Raw genomic sequence first — 20399 nt, 5'->3', positions numbered from 1 at the left:
CAGTATGAGCTCCTCCTATGGTTACCACTATTTTAAGGACAGAGGCTCCTTGCCTTTATTGTAACAGCTACACTGGTACAGCTACATCGGGCAGCAGCAATATGGGAAGATGCTGAAAGGCATCATTTCATACTGCATGGGAGGAGGCAATGGTAACCCCCTCCTGTATTCTACCTAAGAAAACCACAGGATTCTGTGGTCACCAGGAGTCGATACCGACTCGATGGCACAACTTTACTTTACTTTACATAATACAGGCATTCAGCAAATTAACACTGCAAACCTATGCACATTTATCTGGAAGTAAGCCTCATTGCAATCAGCGGGACTTGTTTCTGAATAAACATGCATAGGACCAGAGAGCACCTCTTTCCCCATCACAGCCTGGAAATGCCAGCCTCTTGGCTTCTGAAGGAAGGTGCTGACATTTCTGGCCTCCATACAACCCTAGGCATATAATTTTGTATTTACAATGTACAGCTGTTGAATTGTACACAAGGGTGTTGAATTGTAGATACATTCAACATATGGCTGCAATAACAAAAGGAAAGGCATTTTTTAACATACTCAATATGCTTTACTTTATACTTGTGCATATATGTAGAATTTGGTTTCCTCTAATTATATCTCTGTTGGCAATCATCTTTTTGCACAATGTATATATGTATACATATGTATATATGCCTACCACTGAGAGACCTGAAAGGCCAAGTTCAAGACAGATCATCCTGGAGAGAATCTATCTGTGTGGTCGCTAAGAGTCAACACCGACTTGACGGCACTTAATGAATCAATATATGTGATTAATATATCACATATATCAATCATAGATATCAATCATAGATAGATAGATAGATAGATAGATAGATAGATAGAGATATATATCAATGATTGATTGACTGATTAAGTGCCGTCAAGTTGGTGTTGATTCTTAGCGACTACATAGAGTCTCTCCAGGATGATCTGTCTTCAACTTGGCCTCTAAGGTCTCTCAGTGGTGCATTCATTACTGTCATCATCGAGTCCATCCACCTTGCTGCTGGTCGTCCTCTTCTTCTCTTTCCTTCCACTTTCCCCAGCATTATGGATTTCTCAAGGGAGCTAGGTCTTCGCATCATGTATCAATATATCAATCGTGTGTGTGTGTGTGTGTGTGTGTGTGTGTGTGTGCGCGCGCCACGTTTAGGCTGGGAGATTAATGTGGAACATACCATACTGTGAGGATAAAAGGTGAGGGATGGGAACCATGTACTGAGAGAGGGAGGGAGGGAGGGAGGAGCCCATGTTCTTCCAGAGATGCTCCTGGCCTGATTCACTAGAAGTCAGTCTCTTATTACAACCCGGATTCTTTCAAGTCTGTTGTGGTTTGTGACAGCTCAAGAGCTGCCTACAATTTCTGCATTTCAGCTGCACTTTTCCCCAGAAGCTGCAACTCGGCAGCCGCCAGCCGTACCACCAGCAGTACAGCCCGCTTCATACCAGCATTGTTGTCTAGAGCATTTACACAATCCTGTGAAGTGCTTTGTCCAAGAGAGCAGGTCAGGAGTAAAAGAACAGAACGAGAAAATTCAATCCCTTCTATCACTGGGGATTAATAAACCTTCTCACCATGCTGAGAGACAAACCACTACAGCTTTCAAATTACTAACAGGTTAATAGGAAGAATTTCCTTTGAGGCTCCTTATTACACTTTTGAGTTCAGAAGGAGATCTGATTGCGATTTATCAAAAATCAGAGCCAAAAATGACCTCGCCAGTAATATCTGCTCTATTGATGCCGCTTGCTGATTAATGCCAATTTCAAAGTTTCAGGAGAGAAGAGTTGCTTGAGGATAGAAGCAATTATGATGTTATTGGAAACTGAGAACAACAACGCGATTATATATCTCTTCCTAACAGATGCTCCTCTCACTGGATCCCAAAGCAAAAATGTGATTTATTTGTTTACTGAACTGGAGTGCTTCTGTGGGAGCTTTGATTTCCCTGGCTCAAAAGAAGTGTGGGGGGGGGGGAGTACCATGATGATGGGGAAGGGGAAACACTTGCTCCTCTCATACATCATGCTGGTTTTTACACTTTAAAGCACTGTGTGAATATGCTTGCATTTTAAGATTGCACCAAAGGTTTTCAAGCAAAAAAGGTTCTGCTTGAAATCCTACAGCTGCAAATAGCTGTTAGCAACTGCCATATTTTCCAACACTGAATCCACTGTCATTTCCTAACAGAGAATCTACGCTCAGAAGAACACCTCAGAAACAACAAAACCCAGTGCCCCATGGGCTTGTCATTTGGGGGGTGGTTGGCACCCTATGTGCAATACACCACACTCCGCTCTGGGCCACCCTGGTGCCCCACACGTGCAGCTATAAGGCTTCTGAAATCCCGATTATTCCCTATGGGGAAAAGCTTAAAGACGCACCAAATCCAAAAATTCTTTTAAAATCACCCCTTTGCCAAATTTATTTGACATTTGGCTGGTAGCTTCCACACACTGGACACTACCACCCAACCCACTTTGGCCACAAAATGGAGATCTGAAACTCCAAATTTTCTGGGTCTGAATCTGGGGTGATATGTTTTATACCCGAATCTGGGCATTTGAGGATAGGGGTGATTTGTTTCGTCTACAAATCACCTGAATCAGCCAGATTCGGGTACAAATCATTTTGAACCCAAATCGTTTCACACATCCCTATTACATATGTATATGTACATGTTGATTAACAACCAGAACTATAACATGCAAGACGTTTGGGCTTCTGCCTTCTTCAGTTGTTCTGATGTTATATATCATCATACATGATATCTGATGTCATATATGTTTTATATGTATATGTATTCCGCCCCACCCGAATGCGACCCTGGAGCTGAAAGGTACATACGGACGGAATAGGAACAGAGAAGCTGCCTTATACAGAGTCAGATGGTCGGTTCTTCCATCCAACTCAGTATTGTCTACACTGACTGACAGCAGCTCTCAAAGGTTGCAGGCAGGAGTCTCTCCCAGCCCTACTTAAAGAAGCCAACACAGCGGGGCCGATCTCCCTCCCAAACAGGGCCACACCGGAGGGAGATTGGCCGGCACTGCGTTGGCAACATGGCCGGAACGGCTCTCCCTACCTTTAAAGGCAGGGAGCGTTGCTCCAGCTCACGCTGCCCAACGCAGCGCAGGCTGACCTCCCTTCCAAATGGGGCCACACGTCAGACGTGGGGGGCAGAGCCAGGGCACCACGGCCAAACATAGGCCACCACCAGCCTCCCTCCGCTCCTGGCAGACATCCAGACTAATGCTGCCCTAGTGCAAGCAGATTGCATCCGCTCACTCCACCAAGTCAGGAGCATTTGTTCCAGACCAGAGTTGCGCTGGTGTTAACAGGGTGCTCTTGCACAATCTGTGATATGCCCCCTGTTGCGAAACCTCTTCCTCAGCCCATCTATGTGACAGGGAAGGATACAATCCTATCCCCTATCCTTACTGCACAAGCGCAGCGCTTGCACATGTGCACCAGGACCACCAGAGATTGTGCAGTGTTAAGAATAGAGAAAAGGCCCTGATAGATCCGACCAAAGGCCCATCAGGTCCAGCATCCTGCTTCATGCAGTGGCCAACCTGAGGCATCTGGGAATTCTACAAGCAGGGAAAAGAGGGCAGTGCCCCCCCCCCGCCCGTTGGTGTTCCCTAGCACCTGGTTTCAGGGGCTTGCCAACTCGATTCTGATGGAAACATACAACTATTGAGGCTTCCATGAATTTGTCCTGCAGGGGTGCATCATTCTTCAATGAACTAGTGCAGTATTAGTCTGGATACCAGCCATTATTTATGATAAAAGTGGCTTATAAATTACGAGAAAAGCAAAGTATATATATTTACCCCTGCTAACTTGGCAAAGAGGCACCTCTTAACGTGGTGATTCTCTTTATTGAGCAGGGGGAGAGTAACTGGCCCTCTCCACCCCCAGCACAGGACCTCCAGTGACTGTTGCTGGTGTCTATCTTGTGTTTCTTTTTAGACTGTGAGCCCTTTGGGGACAGGGAACCATCTTATTTATTTATATTTCTCTGTGTAAACTGCCCTGAGTCATTTTTAGAAGGGCGGTATAGAAATCGAATGAATGAATGAATGAATGAAATATATCTTCTAAAGAAAGAAAGCTCTGGTGCCAGATAGCTCCTTGGAGGAGGCTCCTTGGAGGAAGAGCGGGATATAAAATGTAAAATAATAAAATAATAATAATAATAATAATAATTCTCAGTCACAAGGCCAAGTGTGGAGTCCTGGAATAATGCCTGGGAAACTGCAAAGTTTTCAATCTGAAGGCTTCTCTGCAAGGATACAGGGGGCAGCACAAGGAAACACACAAGCTTTAGAGAAGGAGTTTGCTTACCGAGACCTTGGTTTTGCTGTTCCCATTCAATGGCGCTTGGAACCTGATACGATACTCCCGAGAGTTCCCCTGCAGGGTTCTCAAGGCCGTCCACAGGCTCTTGAGAAGTCTCCCCAGGAACAGTGAAGCTGGAGAGATCGGCACCCCCATCCATGCTTTCGTCCATAGAGTTTGCGTCCTGGTCATCGTCTCCATCTTCTTCATCTTCTTCTTCCTCATCATCCTCATCAGGCTCTTCTTCCTCTTCCTCTTCTTCTTCCTCCTCTTCCTCTAGACAGGCCAGAAACAAAACAAAGACAATACTGAGAAAGATACAGAAGTTTCACTCATCAATAACCTCAAAGGTCCATGCATGTGTTTTGAACACCCTCCTTCCACTTTAAGTGGCGCCGTGGGGAAATGCCTAACAAGCAGAAGGTTGCAGGTTCAAATCCCCGCTGGTGCTATATCAGGGAGCAGTAATATAGGAAGATGCTGAAAGGTATCATCTCACACTGCATGGGAGGAGGCAATGGTAAACCCCTCCTGTATTCTACCAAAGTCAACCACAGGGCTCTGTGGGCACCAGGAGTCGAAATTGACTTGACGGCACACTTTACCTTTTTACCTTCCAAATAGCCATGATGTCAGAGGGGGGGCTGAATTGAAACAAGGGGGGCTCATTTCTCATTTCTATAGCACTACTTTGTGCTAATGCTTTCATTTCTCTCTGTGTATCTACTTTTTAAAAACCTTTTCTTTGTTTCAAATATTGATACAACTAAAAGTCATAATATGATCAAAATTTTAAAAAGAAGTACACACACACACACACGCTTCCTCCCTCCTGCCTAATCTCCAGATTTAAAATAACCAATTTCTCTCAATAGATGGGGATGGGGAGGAAGGTGGAGCAAAAAAAAGAAAGAAAAAGAAAAGGACCTTCTTTTAAAAATATAATCTTCAGAATTCGCATAGTTCATTAAAATTAGACCAAACTGCAAAAGATTCCACTTCTTTTCACCTTGTTCAAACAGTGCTAAGGAACACATATCTGTAATCCACAACTGTGTCTCAGGAGTAAACTTGTATATCTGCTTGCCAAATTTTGGAAATATCAGAATACACAAACACAGGATTCTGGATACATGTTTACATGAGCTAGTATCCCATTCCCTGTATTCAACTCAGTTGCATGTGTGGACAGTGAAGTAATTCAGTGCTCATGAATACAAAACACAACCAAAGAAGCGAGAGCAAATCGTCTCCCCCCTGCTTATCAGAGACCTTGCTCTGTCCCAGCAATCAAATCCCCTTGGAAAGACAGGCAGTCCTCCTCTGCAGCTGATGCCCCATATCTGGTGCTCCATGTCCTGGCTCCACATATGTGGTGTGGGGAGGAACCATGGCTTAGTGGTAGAGGACATGGAATGCATAATGAAGGTCCTAAAGTTAAATCCCTGGCAACAGGACGGACTAGCAAGACCGGAAGGGCAGAATGAAATATAATAAAATTCAAATTCAATAAATAAATAAAAATAAGTAAGTAATAAATGTCCCCTTGCTCAGCAGGGTCCTCTTTGGTTTGCATTTGGATGGGTGACTACATGCAAACTCTGTAGGATATTCCGCTTAGGGGATGGGGCCACAGCTCAGGGGAAGAGGACCTGCCTGCTTGCATGCAGAAGGTCCCAGGTTCCCTCCCTGGCAGCATCTCCAGGTAGGGCTGGGAGAGACCCCTGCAGGAAACCTTGGAGAAGCTGCCACCAGTGTATGTATGTATGTATTCATTTTTTATACCACCTTTCATAATGCATCTCAAGGTGGTTTACAAAAGTTAAAATACAATAAGATTCCATAAAAGTTACATTTAAATATATAGTGTTTCATAGCAACCAAAAAAAAATCTATATTATTCTGCACAAAATACATTTCAACTGGTTCAGAATCTCTGAACTGGTTATCAATCAGTTATCAGTGTAGATAACTGATCTTTGTCAGAGGCATAGCTAATTCTGATTCTCCTAATTCTACACACCCTTCTGATCTGATGCGAAGATTCATGCATTTTACACTTTACATTTGCATACCCAAGGCCCAAAGCTGAAGTGAGAATTAACAGATTCCTAAGCAAAAGTGGGCATGGTTTTAAAGTTGGAGGAAGAAACATCAATAACCTGCGCTACACTGATGACACCACTCTGATAGCTGAGAATGCAGATGATCTGCAAGCTCTAGTCATGAAAGTCAAAGAGCACAGTGGAAAAATGGGACAACGACTAAATGTCAAGAAGACTAACTTAATGACAACAGGTACAGCAACCAGCTTCAGAATTGATAATGAAGATATTTAAGTGGTGGATAGCTTCTGCCTTTTAGCATCGACCATCAACAGTAAAGGATCCAGCAGTCAAGAAATACGCCACAGACGAACACTTGGTAGGGTTGCCATGAAGGCCTTGGAGAGGATATTTTGAGGAGACCATGGACAGCCAGGAAAACAAACAAATGGACCATACATAAGAACAGCCCTGCTGGATCAGGCCCAAGAAGGCCCATCTAGTCCAGCATCCCGTTTCGCACAGTGGCCCACCAGATGCCGCTGGAAGCCACAGGCAGGAGTTCAGGGCATGCCCTCTCTCCTGCTGTTACTCCCCCACAACTGGTACCCAGAGGCATCCCACCCCCGAGGCTGGAGGTAGCCTAGAACCCTCCGCCTAAGAGCCATCGATAGACCTCTCCTCCATGAAGTTATCCAAACCCCTCTTAAAGCCATCCAGGTTGTTGGCTGTCATCATAGAACAAACCAAATCAGAATTTCCACTCGAGGCACAAATGACCAGGCTGAAACGATCATACTTCGGACACATTATGTGTATGTGTACAATTGTCAGGGGTGGGGAAGCTGAATAATGCCATTGGCCGTATGAACAGCCCCGTCTGTTGCTGTCCTGATGTAGTTGTAAATGGTCCCCTTGTATGGACCGCCCCCAGCCTACGTATAGCGAAGTCACTGGTTCAGTCACTGGTTGGAAAAGCTCCTGGCTCTATAAAACGGTTGCTCCAAGCTTCAGATCTCAGACTGAGCAACTCAGGTAACAACACAGGCTTGCATTGCCTAATATGCAACCAAGAGACAGCCATGTCTCTTGCCTGGATCGCTTTCTCAGCTACCTGATCAAGTACCTGATCACTAGCCTGTTTCTCCTACATCTCCCCTCGGTCTTCTTTACTGAGACCACCAGACCCCTTCTGGGTAGGGTTGCCACATTCAAGCTTCCGAAATCTGGGCGGCCTAATTTGCATATTATGCAAATTATGTGGCAACTAATTTGAATGTTATTTATTTATTTACTTGCCCAATTTGTACACTTTCCCTCCTCCTCTGCCCTCCCATGTGATCGGATCCAGAGTAAAAACTGGGCAATCTGGGCAGCGCATTTGAAATCTGTGTAAATCCAGGTGGAATTTAGCAGCTGGGTGGAGGAGCCAAAATCTGGGGGCTACCCTAAATTCTGGGGGACACGGCAAGGCTACTTCTGGGTCTCTTGACACTATGACTGGCAGCAGTTCTCCAGGCCCTGGTTCTTTCAGCTGGAGAGCTTTGGACAGCAGAAGATACAAGTGTAAACATGTAAGCGACACATGTGCAAAAATGTGAAGGCCCCCAAACATGTGCATTATACAGGTACACTCACCAGGAGAACTTTAGCATCTGCAAAAGTGCCAGAAATTCTAAAAGAGACCAGATTCTAGGACACCGCTGCAGTTACTGGGAGAGGTGCCAGCTGAAACCACGGTTGGCTGCAGCTCCATGCTGAGTGTGCATTCTGCAGCCATTATTTTTGGTCACCTGTGACATGTGTGGGATGGCCCTGCCTTCACTTAAAGCATCTTTCCCTCAAGGCCACTCAAGCAGGTACATTCACTGGCATAAGAAAAAGTAGGAAACAGTGCCACCTGTTGGAAACTGGGAAGTAGTGCAGCCTTCAAGGAAGTAACAAACTAAAGCAGCGTGAGAAAAGCAGAACATGCAAATTAACCAATTGCATTAAACAAGATTAAGGGCTGCATTTCCTCCACTAATAGAAAATTGATGGCAAGCTCAAATGAAGAACTGCGGGGCTGCTTAACTGAGGATTCAAGGGGTTGATAGAGGACCTGAGGCTTCCACCAAACCCTCAGCTGAGCAGCGCGTTCTCATAAACCCTTTCTGGCATGGAAAAGCACAAGTGCTGAGACAAGATAGATATCTTGGTCATTTGCCAACCCTCATGGATTGGCACAGAGTCTCCTCCTGGAATCCATACCAACCATCTCCCAGTGACTGTACAACTTAATAGGCTGAGGGAGGAAAGCTGGTCTGGTGGAAAAGGTAAAGTGTGCCATGGAGTCGGTATCGACCCCTGGCGCCCACAGAGCCCTGTGGTTGTCTTTGGTAGAATACAGGAGGGGTTGATCATTGCCTCCTCCCGTGCAGTATGGGATGATGATGCCTTTCAGCATCTTCCTATATTGCTGCTGCCCAATATAGGTGTTTCTCATAGTCTGGGAAACATACTAGCAGGGATTCGAACCAGCAACCTCTAGCTTTCTAGTCAAGAAAGCATGAATTATCCCTTCTGCTAAGCAGGGTGCACCCTGGTTTGCATTTGAATGAGAGACTACATGTGCGAGCACTGTAAGATATTCCCTTTAGGGGATGGGCCGTTCTGGGAAAAGGTGGCTCCAAGTTCCCTCCCCTCCTGGCATCTCCAAGATAGGGCTGAGAGAGACTCCTGCCTGCAACCTGGGAGAAGCCGTTGCCTGTCTGTGTAGACAATACTGAGCTAGATGGACCAAGAGTCTGACTCAGTAGAAGGCAGGTTCCTATGTATTGCCCTCTTCCCATTTCCCCACACTGTGCATTGGCTCTGCACACTGATGAGGAGGAGGAGGAGGAGAAGGAGAACATAAGAACACAAGAACAGCCCTGCTGGATCAGGCCCAAGGAAGCCCATCTAGTCCAGCATCCTGTTTCGCACAGTGGCCCAACAGGTGCTGCTGGGAGCCCACAGGCAGGAGTTCAGGGCATGCCCTCTCCTGCTGTTACTCCCCTGCAATTGATACTCAGAGGCAGCCTGCCTTTGAGACTGGAGGTGGCCCACAGCCCTCCGACTAGTAGCCGTTGACAGATGATGATGATGATGTCTGCAGAGAGCTTAAGTAATGCATATCTTTCAGCCCCCCACCCCACTTCAGGAAAAAAGGAGAAAAAAGTATTTTCTCAGGACTTGAAAATCCCTGCAAGTTTCCCATCTCTGCCCAGGTACTTCCCCAGATGTTGGCCTGGCAGCATGGAAGTAGGGAAGCTCTTGACCTTCCGGCTCTGTGTTCCGGTGGAAGGACGGTGCTGTGTTGCTTCTGCAGCCTGGCTCCAACTCCTGCAGCCTGGCTCCCATTTGTGGTTCCCTTGGCTCTTTCTGAGCCACTGCAGTGAGCCGTGGGTGGGCCCAAGTGCGGCGAGAACCGGCAGCTTCCTATGTTCCTATGACTAGTAAAGCACAGGTCCCCAAATGATGTTGGACTACAACTCCCATCATCCTTCGGCCATTGTGGATCCTGCTAACTGAGCAAAGAGGGGATCCTCTCAACCTCTTAAAAGTGGTGGTTCTCTTATGTTTAGCAGGGGGAGAGCAATTGGCCCTATCCAGTCCCAGCACAGTGTTTTTCCAGTGGCTGTTGCTGGTTTCTACTGATCTCTCTTTTAGATTGTGAGCCCTTGGGGGTACAATTTTGGAAATGGAGCCATCTTATCCGTTATTTATTTTCTGTATGAACCGCTTCACATAAGGACAGCCCTGCTGGTTCAAGCCCAAGGCCCATCTAGTCCAGCATCCTGTTTCACACAGTGGCCCACCAGATGTCCCTGAGAAGCCCACTGACAAGAGCTGAGGGCATGCCCTCTCTCCTGCTGCTGCTCTCCTGCAACTGAGATTGAGAGGCATCATGCCTCTGAGGCTAGAGGTGGCCTACAGCCACCAGACTAGTAGCCATTGATATATCTGTCCACCAGATTAGTATAGCCACCAGACTAGTAGCCATTGATACATCTGTCCTCCATGAATTTGCCCAAGCCCCTTCTAAAATCATCCAAGCTAGTGGCCATCACCACATCTTCACCATAAGCCACATCTCTTTTACCTTAACCATTGTATTAAAAGTAGTTATTGTTCTATTAAGTGAGTATTTTCACCATGTTGGGGTCATTTAGACCCCGTTTCTTGGACATGGAGCCGGGGGATGAACCAAAATGCCTCCCCCATAATGACACCGGAGAAAACTTGTTGCCAGCACTGTGGTACTTCGTTTTGCAGCTGCCATTTCCCCCAACAGCATGGCGCTCAGAACAACCCAGCATCGCACTGCCTGACCCACAAATCTAATGTGGATCAGTGAGGGTTTTTGGCCGGGAGCCGTTCAACCTCCCCAGAGGGCAAGGGAGAACCGCCCAAACACAGGTTAAAGTGCAGGGAGCTAGACTACACTGTTGTCGCAGAATATCCACCCCTGCTCGGATCTCCCTAATACTTTACAAGCCAGAAGAGCTGACATATTGAAGAGTCAGAATGCTTTTCTCTCTGGATCATGTGTGGCCCATTCCCCAATTCAGACATTATGCTGTATAAGTGTACAGATGTCTGTTCACTCATACATGCGTTTGTGTGATTGAATGTACCAGTGTTCATTTTAAAAGTGAACCTGGATACAGGCCCTTCCAATGCATGGCACAGAGAGGAAGTGTACTTCTGGAGCTGCATTCAGCATAACCTGTGAATGCCTGTACCTGTGTACAGATGTGTACCGGTGTACACTCAGTACACTCATTGTACGACTGCTGATCAGGGGCGTAGCAAGGTTGGAGTGGGCCCAGAGACAAGATTTTAAAATGGGCCCCCATCACTGAAGCTCAGCTCATGAAGTAAAGAAATCTTAAATGAGGCTGAAACAATAGAATATCATCCTAATTTTTTAAAAAGGTTTTGTAAATTGTGGATGATAAAAGTCATTTAATGGTACTAGAGAAAGACCTGCTGTTCTGGTAGCTCCAGGTCTTAACACTCGCATCAATTTCGGAGGATGAATTCAACTGAAGGAAGCCCGGGTGGGTGCGCGGCTGGGGAAGTCAGTCATGTGACTTGCCTCTGGGGGGCCCCCCAAGGCAGTGGGCCCCCAGACAACTGTCTCCCCTTGCTCTATTATAGTTACGCCCCTGCTGCTGATAATGTATGAATGGGCCTAGTAAGGTGGAGAAATGCAGCACGGGCAAAAGGGGCACAGCAAGGCCAGAGGGACCCGTGTTCAATACATGAGCATGTTCAATAAATGAGCATTGCACACTCGCCCTTTTTTTCCACGGTGGGCCACCTGCCTGCCGCCATTTGCCAGCAGTGAGGACCTGAATTGCCTCTTGCCTCTTTCAAGCCAGCTGGGAAATGGAGGGCGCATATGCACCCCGATCCCAACTGCGCAGCACATGCGCAGGCCAGGTAGCAAGTGGCAGCAAGCGGCAATGTTCAGTCCCACAGCAGCATCAGTCAGCAGTGTACGCTGGCCAGCCACAACCGCGCTCGCTACAACAGCAAAGGAAGCATTCTGCATCATTAAGATGTTGGATGGTATTGTGCAACTCCAAGAGCAGCAAGCAGCCCCGCTGGGCTTGCAGACAGCGGTAGACCGTAATGAAGTTGCCTGAGAGATGCCAGTCCTCAGAACGAATCTTGTTCAGAAAGCCATTCGCACACTTAATTATCGCAGCCCAAATAAGGTGCTGGTTACATAAAAGGAGGAAACGTGCAAACTATACACTATTCCAGAGGTGTATAAAATTATGCATGGTGTAGAGAGGGTGGACGGAGAGAAATTCTTCTCCCTCTCTCACAACACTAGAACCAAGGGTCACCCCATGAAACTGGAGGTTTATTAAAGGTTTGGCTGATCTCTGTTAATTACTTTATTATGGTGCTTTGTACACCTGTTTGTGACGAGACGAGAATTTTGATTATATATTGGTGGATATGTGGCCTTGTATTTACAACACACATACAACTTCTGTTATGGCAGAATTGGTGTTTGTTTGTTTTTTTTAATTTTTATTTTCTTCTCCATTGATTAATCTTGTCTGGAATCGTCTGAATATATAGTTGCCTAATAACTCCGGGGGAGTGTTCTGTGAGAGGTTCAAGCTTTATTTTCTCTGACGATTAGATTTATAGTCAAGCCCACAGATACTAATATGTTTTTTTGGTATTGCTGTTTTCTGAACCTCTCATGGATTTTTTAAGAAGCAGCTGTGCTGAACTGTGTTTGGGGAAGAGAGCCAGTATGAAGAGATTGGTGTGATCTGTGGTGTGGTTTGGGCACGGAGCCATGCACAACCAGCTGATGTTCTGCCTGAGGGATCCTCCCCCTTTATCGTATTGGTATTATAAAGGGTATTGAAGCACATTTAATATTACATACTAAGACATATTTGAGACATACATTTGAGATACATCTAAAATTACATATCTATTTTAGAGTTTTTATTAGCAGGATTGAATTCATGAATTCCATTTAGATTCCTTCATCTGTTATTTATAACATTGAAATTTAAGTGGAAGGTAGGTGCAACAGAACTTTATAGCATTTTGCTGGTGAAGTCTGCGGCTGAGGTTCCTGTCATAAACCTGTTACACCCTTGTTTTGATAGAACAAGGATTTTAAAATTCACTGAACTCATTTTTGGTTTTCTTGATACATGGATGTTTTTTGATCATTATAGATTCTTTCTGTCCATCAGCTTAATATATAAGATAATCCTCTATAATAAAGAGCTAAAGCGTGATCCCATGTCTTTCTTTGGCCCGTGTCTTTCTCGACCGTTCTGGGCATGCGCTCCGCGCATGCCCAGAACATCCGAGAAAGATACGGCCGCCCAGACACGGGCGGCCATGTTGACAACGTGTTGCCTACGGGCAAAAGCGACAGCAGGGGGACCGGGAGGACAGAGGCAGCAACGGGGGAACCAGGAGAGCAGAGGCGGCAGTGGGAAACAAAAAAAAAAGGCAGGAAGAAAAGAGAAGAGTAAAAAGACAGGCCCGCGGGGGGTCCGGGAGAGCAGAGATGGCAATGGCGGAAATTAAAAACTGAAGCGGCGGGAGGAGGGGAAAGCCGGGCGAGTGGAGGAGGAAAAGGCTGGATGAGAGGAGGAGGAGATGGCCGGGTGAGAGGAGGAGGGAAAAGACGGGCGAGCAGAGGAGGAGAAGGCCGGACGAGCGGGGGGAAGGTCCGCTGGGGCCTTGGCTGGCTGGCTGTTGGTAGGCAGGTAGGTGAGCCAGGCCGAGCCCCGCGCTTCCCTCGCTGGCAGCGCAAGAGGCCAGACACAGTGCAGAGCTCCCGGTGGCGCAAAGGCCAGCCCGAAGCGGGACCCAGCCGCCGCCACAACAACAACGGCCAGACCCACCCCCCTCAGCAGCCGTGGGTTGGAAGGCAGCGGCAGGCAGGGACGGGGAATCGGGAGGCAGGCGCGCGGCGAGAGGCAGCGGCGCGGAGACCGGCCTGGCTCACCTACCTGCCTACCAACAGCCAGCCAGCCAAGGCCCCGGTGGGCCGAAGAGGTCTCGCTCTTCGAAAAGAAAGGCTACTTAGCCTTCGGAAAGAAAGGCTACTAGCGCCCGTTAATTTAACGGGCTGAAAAATACTAGTATACTATATTTTTCATTTAATGCAGCTGGGACAGAAAAGATCAGAAGATCCAAGGCTTTTTAGAAATCTCCTCTTTGTTTAGTATCGGAGAATAATACATAATAAAACATATTTTATTAAACATATACATTATAAGATTCAATTAATTCACCTAATGAAAGTTTTTGAATAAATTTTAGGTTTTCTTATTCCTATTTAAACAGGTTTCAAATCAGATGTAGGACAAAATTGGAGCAAGGGAACTTATACTTTTTCCTATAGAATATAGAAACTAATCATTAATACTTAACAACATTTTTTAGCTTGTGGGGTGGAGCCCATACCACAGAGCATTGGGGATGTCTGGTTCTGTGCTCAAATTATTTGCATTATTTCTATTTTGTATGTCATAGCTGGGTTGGTTCTCTCCTCTTTAGACTGCCTGACAGTATGATGACCAATCAGGTTGGGGGAGATTTTTTTTTCCCCTTGAGGGGTTCAAGATTCTTTATTGATAGTTACTGATGCCTAGTTTTGGATCTTTTAGAACACAATTAATACTATTGTATTTTTCTTATGTTTTGGTTTTGATGGATAAGATCTTGTATGTAAACTTGTATGGTTTTGTTGGACTCTCAGAAATGCAACCTTTCTGTTTCTACCTATAATACTAATAAAAGCATTTATTAAAAGAAAGAAAGAAACTGAAGGTCAGGAAATTTAGGACTGACAAGAGGAAGTACTTTTTCACACAATGCACAATTAATCTATGGAATTCTCTGCCACAAGATGTGGTGACAGCGACCAGTCTGGATGGCTTTAAAAGGGGCTTAGACAAATTCACAGAGGACAGGTCTATCCATGGCTACTAGTCTGGTGGCTATGGGCCAGCAGGTGAGAGGGTGCTTCCCAGTGTATTGCACACTGTTGCACGTATAACTATCTGCCTGAGTGACAGAAGTCGTGAGTGTGCACTCAGTGCAAAGAGCTCCTGGCTCTCAGGGAACAAGTTCGTTCCCTCGAAGCCAAGGTGGCTGACCTGGAGAAGCCCAGAGAGGCAGAGAGGTGTGTGGATGAGACCCTCAGGGATGTGGGTAGAGGCATCCCACTCCCAGGCTGACAGCACTTCTGCTGTCATGGAGAATGAGGGACTCAGGGAAGGAGGACATCATTCTGAGGAAGAGGGAAACACTCCCTTAGCAGGGACCCCTTCCTTGGGTGATGTGCCCATATCCTCTCACACAGAGGATACTCCTCCAGGGGGAGGGGGCCTCTTAGTAGTGGGTGATTTGCTCATTAGGGGCATAGAGAGATGGGTCTGTGACCCACGTGTAGACCACACAGTGACTTGCCCGCCTGGAGTGAAAGTTGCGGACATCACGTTGCATCTAGGTAGACTGTTAGGTAGTACTGGGGAGGAGTCAGCTGTCGTGGTGCATGTTGGCAGCAATGATGTTGGGAAATGCAGTAGGGAGATCCTGGAAGCCAAATTTAGGCTGCTAGGTAGCATACTGAAGTCCAGGACCCACAGGGTAGCAATCTCTGAAGTGCTGCCTGTTCCACACTCAGGGCCAGTGAGACAGGCAGAGCTGAAGGGTCTCAATGTGTGGATGAGAAGATGGTGCCAGGAGCATAAGAACACAGAACAGAAGAACAGCCCTGCTGGATCAGGCCCAAGGAAGCCCATCTAGTCCAGCATCCTGTTTCGCATAGTGGCCCACCAGATGCCACTGGGAGCCACAGGCAGCAGTTGAGGGCATGCCTGAGAGGCACAGACCTCTCCTCCATGAAGTTACCCAAACCCCTCTTCAAGACATCCAGGTTGTTGGCTGTCACCATATCTTGTGGCAGAGAATTCCACACGCTGATTATGCGTTGTGTGAAAAAGTAACTCCGTTTGCTGGTCCTTGTGATGAGACGTATATAGGAGCTGGTGAGTTAGTGTGTGGAGGTTACCCTGGTAACCAGACACAGAAGGTTCCGAGGGGGAGAGATTTAAAAGGAAAGACAGCTGAGAGGGGGGGAGTTGGACTGAGTTGCATGGGAGTAGGAGGTGTTTGGGGGCTGAGGGTAGAAAGATCAGTTGGTGTGTTCTGAACAGGAAAGATTGTTCGGGGAGGTTGTGTTGAACTGGAAGAGTGAATGTGTAGAGACAGGGCGCTTTCCAGACTAGACCCTGCAACGGGGTCACGCCAGATCTCAGAAGTGTGCTTCCACACTTCTTGAGTTGTGACACCGCAGTCCCTCCACGGACAGTAGGGTGCCATTCACATTGGAAACAATGCCCTCCTTCGAATTTAATCGCTGCAATATAGAGTAGTGTAAAAAAGTTGCTGTTTTTTCAGGTTGTTCGTTCAGGGAGGTTGCTTCCCCTGCTAAGTTTATTATTTACAGATTAAAATAGAGATCTCTGCAAAGCAGGGCACACAAGTTTCTTTTTCAAGTCCCTAGGTACATCAGCTGCTCTGGATAAAAGTTAACACATGGGGAGGTGAGATAACTGGGACAGAGGGAATTAAACTTGGGTTTGTGAACTCAGTGAATTCCTCCAGACCTTCTTGTCTGTTATTAGGAGCTGCCCAGGACACTACGGGTTCTCCCCGCGAGACTGCTTCCCCTGCTGTTTAAGTTTCGAATGCGACTTGCCCAAACGGAAGCCTTTTGCTGCTGTTGAGCAGCTAGTCTGCAAAGCACCCTAGAGAACCCGTAGTGTCCTGGGCAGCTCCTAATAACAGACAAGAAGGTCTGGAGGAATTCACTGAGCTCACAAACCCAAGTTTAATTCCCTCTGTCCCAGTTATCTCACCTCCCCATGTGTTAACTTTTATCTAGAGCAGCTGATGTACCTAGGGACTTGAAAAAGAAACTTGTGTGCCCTGCTTTGCAGAGATCTCTATTTTAATCTGTAAATAATAAACTTAGTCTTGTTTTCATTCTATGTACCTCAAGTTTTGTTTCATTTTATATCCTGAACAAATATGCCTATCCTGCACTCGCAAGGCTACGCAACCCAAGGTGATTGAGTACAGAGAGCAGGGTGGCAAGAATGTATATGGTGGCACCAAGAGAAAGTTTTTTTAAAAAAATTAAATGAATTCCCAGAACGAGACTAAACTGGCCAAGAACAATAAAAACTAATCACCTCTCTGGAATTGAGAGGGGCATCCGGCTGGGACCCTGACAGTCCTACATTTCCCGGCAATCAGTTTCATGGGATGACCCCTGGTTCTAGTGATATGTGAGAGAGGGGGAAATTGTTAGGCACTGGGATGCATTTTAGGGCAAGCGAAGCCTGTACAAAAGGGATGTACTTGGTTCCACTTGAACCAAGATGGAACCAGACCTCTGGCACTTAAAATAAAAAAAGGTGACAGAGCAGCTTTTAAAAGGACGCCTGGGGGATTGCACACAGGAATTCGGTGGGATCTGGTTTGGCAAACAAAATCCCCTAAGGTGCGGAGGTACACGTGTTTTGGATAAACCAGAAAGGGACAGAGAAGAAACAGGAGTAGGGCTGAAGGAAACATATGACTGCTGGTCAAAAAGGTCAAATAAAAGTAAGGGAGACAGCACATGCCAATGCCAAGTAAGAGACTCGGTGTATAGGCAGAGGCGCTCTAACCCCTGAATCTTGGGGCCCTGGTCCGTGGCCCTCAAAGTCCAGGGGGGGCTCCAAATGTCCGGGGGGGTACCCCGGCAGCCACCCCACACGCGCCCTGCCGCACCGAACCTCCGTTTTGTTTTGTTTTTATTTCAGCCGCCACGTGGCCAAGGGGTGGCTGCCGGGGGGGTGAGCCAAGCAGTCCTTTTCTCCCCACTGGCAGCAGCACGACACTGAGTCTCTCCATTGGGCCCAGCATTTCTTTCTAACTGCGAGGCGCGCCTGCGCAGTTGAGAGAGATCATCACAAGTCCATGATGTCACGGGCTTGCGATAATCAAGCAGGCGTGCCTCGCAGTTAGAAAGAGATACTGGACTGAATGGATATGCCCAGCGTCATTCTAGCCGCCACCGTGGGTGGGTGGGTGGGTGGGAACGGCTAGGCTCACCCCCTGGCAGCCCCCCCCAGCCGCGTGGTGGCTGAAATAAAAACAAAACGGAGGTTCGGAGTGGCAGGAGGCGCCCAAAAGTAGGTTTCAGGGGGCCTTGTGCCGAGCTGGGGGGGGGGAGGCCTTCACAGCAGGGGTGGTCCAGGCGCCAGAATTGCCTCGGAGCACCCCTGCGTATAGGTAATTATATACCAATGCCAGAAGCCTTCGAGTGAAGATAGGTGAGCTGGATTGCTTGGTTACAGATGAAAACATAGATAAAGTGGGAGAAAGAGAAACCTGGTCATACGGTGAGAACCAGTGGGACACTTATTCCTGGATACAGACTCTACAAAAGGGCAGAAAGGGAGGACTGAAGGTTGATTAGCACTGTATATTAAAGAAGGGATAGATTCCAACAAGCTAGAAAACCTAAGAGGACTGGAGTAGGGAGTCCTCCACAGAATCATTATGGGTGGCAATACGAGGACTGAAAGGAAATGTGCTACTAGGGACGTGCTATCGCCCTCCGGATCAAAGCGCTGAGAGTGACCTGGAGTTGTAGTAGCAAATCAGAGAGGTGTCAAAGACAGAAAGAGAGAGCTGTAATAATAGGTGACTTAAATTACTCCCACATAGCCTAGAAAATTCATGTGTGGGTATTGACAGAGAAGCCAAATTTCTAGATATGCTAAATGACTATGCTTTAGAACAGTTAGTCACAGAACCAACCAGAGAGATGGCAACTTTGGACTTAATCTTGAGTGGCGCCCAGGACCTGGTGCAAGATGTCAGAGTTGCAGAACCCCTGGGGAACAGTGACCATAGTGTGATCCAATTCAGTTTATATGTGAGTGGAGAATTGTCGAGGAAGTCCAACACAGATGTGGTAGATTTCAGAAGAGGAAACTTCTCCAAAATGAGGGGACTGGTAAAAAGGAAGCTGAAAGGGAAAGTCGGGTCAAATCACTCCAGAAAGCATGAAACTTATTTCAGACCACAATACTAGAAGCTCAGTTAGAATGTATACCAGAATGGAGGAAAGGTACCACTAAGTCCAGGAGGATGCCAGCATGGCTAACAGGTAAAGTGAAGGAAGCCATAAATGAGAAGACTTCCTTCCGAAATTGGAAGGCCTGCCCAAATGAAGGGAACAGAAAGAACACAAACTCTGGCAAAAGAAATGCAAGGAGACTATAAGTGAGGCGAAAAGAGAGTTTGAGGAACATTTGCTAAAAGCATCAAGGGGGATAATGAAAACAAAACATAGCAGTCGTGGGATAAGGGGACAAGTACATGTGTGGATTGCTAACTGGTTGAAGGACAGGAAACAGTGGGTAGGGATAAATGGAGAGTTTTCACAATAGAGGGAAGTAAGAAGTGGGGTCCCCCAGGGATCTGTACTGGGACTGGTGCTTTTTAATTCATTGATAAATGATCTAGAAGTTGGGGTAAGCAACGAGGTGGCCAAATTTGCAGATGATACCAAACTATTTAGGGTAGTGAAATCCAAAACAGATTGTGAGGAGCTCCAAAAGCATCTCTCCAAACTGGGGGAGTGGGCGACAAAGTGGCAAATGCGGTTCAATGTTGGCAAGGTTAAAGTGATGCACACTGGGACGAAAAACCCCAACTTGAAGTATACGTTGATTGCATCTGAGCTGTCGGTGACTGACCAGGAAAGGGATCTTGGGGTTGTGGTAGACAGCTTATTGAAAGTGTTGACTCAATGTGTGGCAGCTGTTAAAAAGGCCAATTCCATGCTAAGGATCATTAGGAAGGGGGTTGAAAATAAAACTTCAAATATTATAATGCCCTTATACAAAAGGGGTCATCCCATGAAATTGATTGCCAGGAAATATAGGACCAACAAACAGAAATATTTTTACACATAACACATAATCATCTTGTAGAATTCTCTGCCACAAGATGTGGTGACAGCCAACAACCTGGATGGCTTTAAGAGGGGTTTGAATACCTTCATGGAAGAGAGGTCTATCAAACGGCTACTAGTCAGAGGGCTATAGGCCACCTCCAGCCTCAAAGGCAGGATGCCTCTGAATACCAGTTGCGGGGGAGTAATGGCAGGAGAGAGGGCATGCCCTCAACTCCTGCCTGTGGCTTCCAGCAGCATCTGGTGGGCCACTATGTTAAACAGGATGCTGGACTAGATGGGCCTTGGGCTTTATCCAGCAGGGCTGTTCTTATGTTCTTATAAGCTTCTCGGGTTTAGAGGCTGAAGAACTGGGCAAATTTGAGGTAACAAGGGAAGATGTTCTGAACTGCCTTGAAAAACTAAAAAT

The 20399-nt window shown here is 46.7% G+C and overlaps 1 protein-coding gene across 2 annotated transcripts in view; it reads right to left on the bottom strand.

Moving 5' to 3' along the window:
• The window catches only part of ARMH4 (armadillo like helical domain containing 4), an 85906-nt gene that overhangs the window by 29757 nt on the left and 35750 nt on the right, over positions 1-20399 (bottom strand). For both annotated transcript variants that reach the window (XM_053282756.1, XM_053282755.1), the window contains exon 5: positions 4385-4654. In XM_053282756.1, coding sequence (XP_053138731.1) covers positions 4385-4654 — 270 coding nt within the window. The remainder of the gene's footprint in view (positions 1-4384; positions 4655-20399) is intronic.

Source organism: Hemicordylus capensis, chromosome 1 (assembly GCF_027244095.1).
Source record: "Hemicordylus capensis ecotype Gifberg chromosome 1, rHemCap1.1.pri, whole genome shotgun sequence".
In the NCBI taxonomy this organism is placed as follows: Eukaryota; Metazoa; Chordata; class Lepidosauria; order Squamata; family Cordylidae; genus Hemicordylus; species Hemicordylus capensis.
This window is presented reverse-complemented; position numbering and strand designations above follow the sequence as displayed.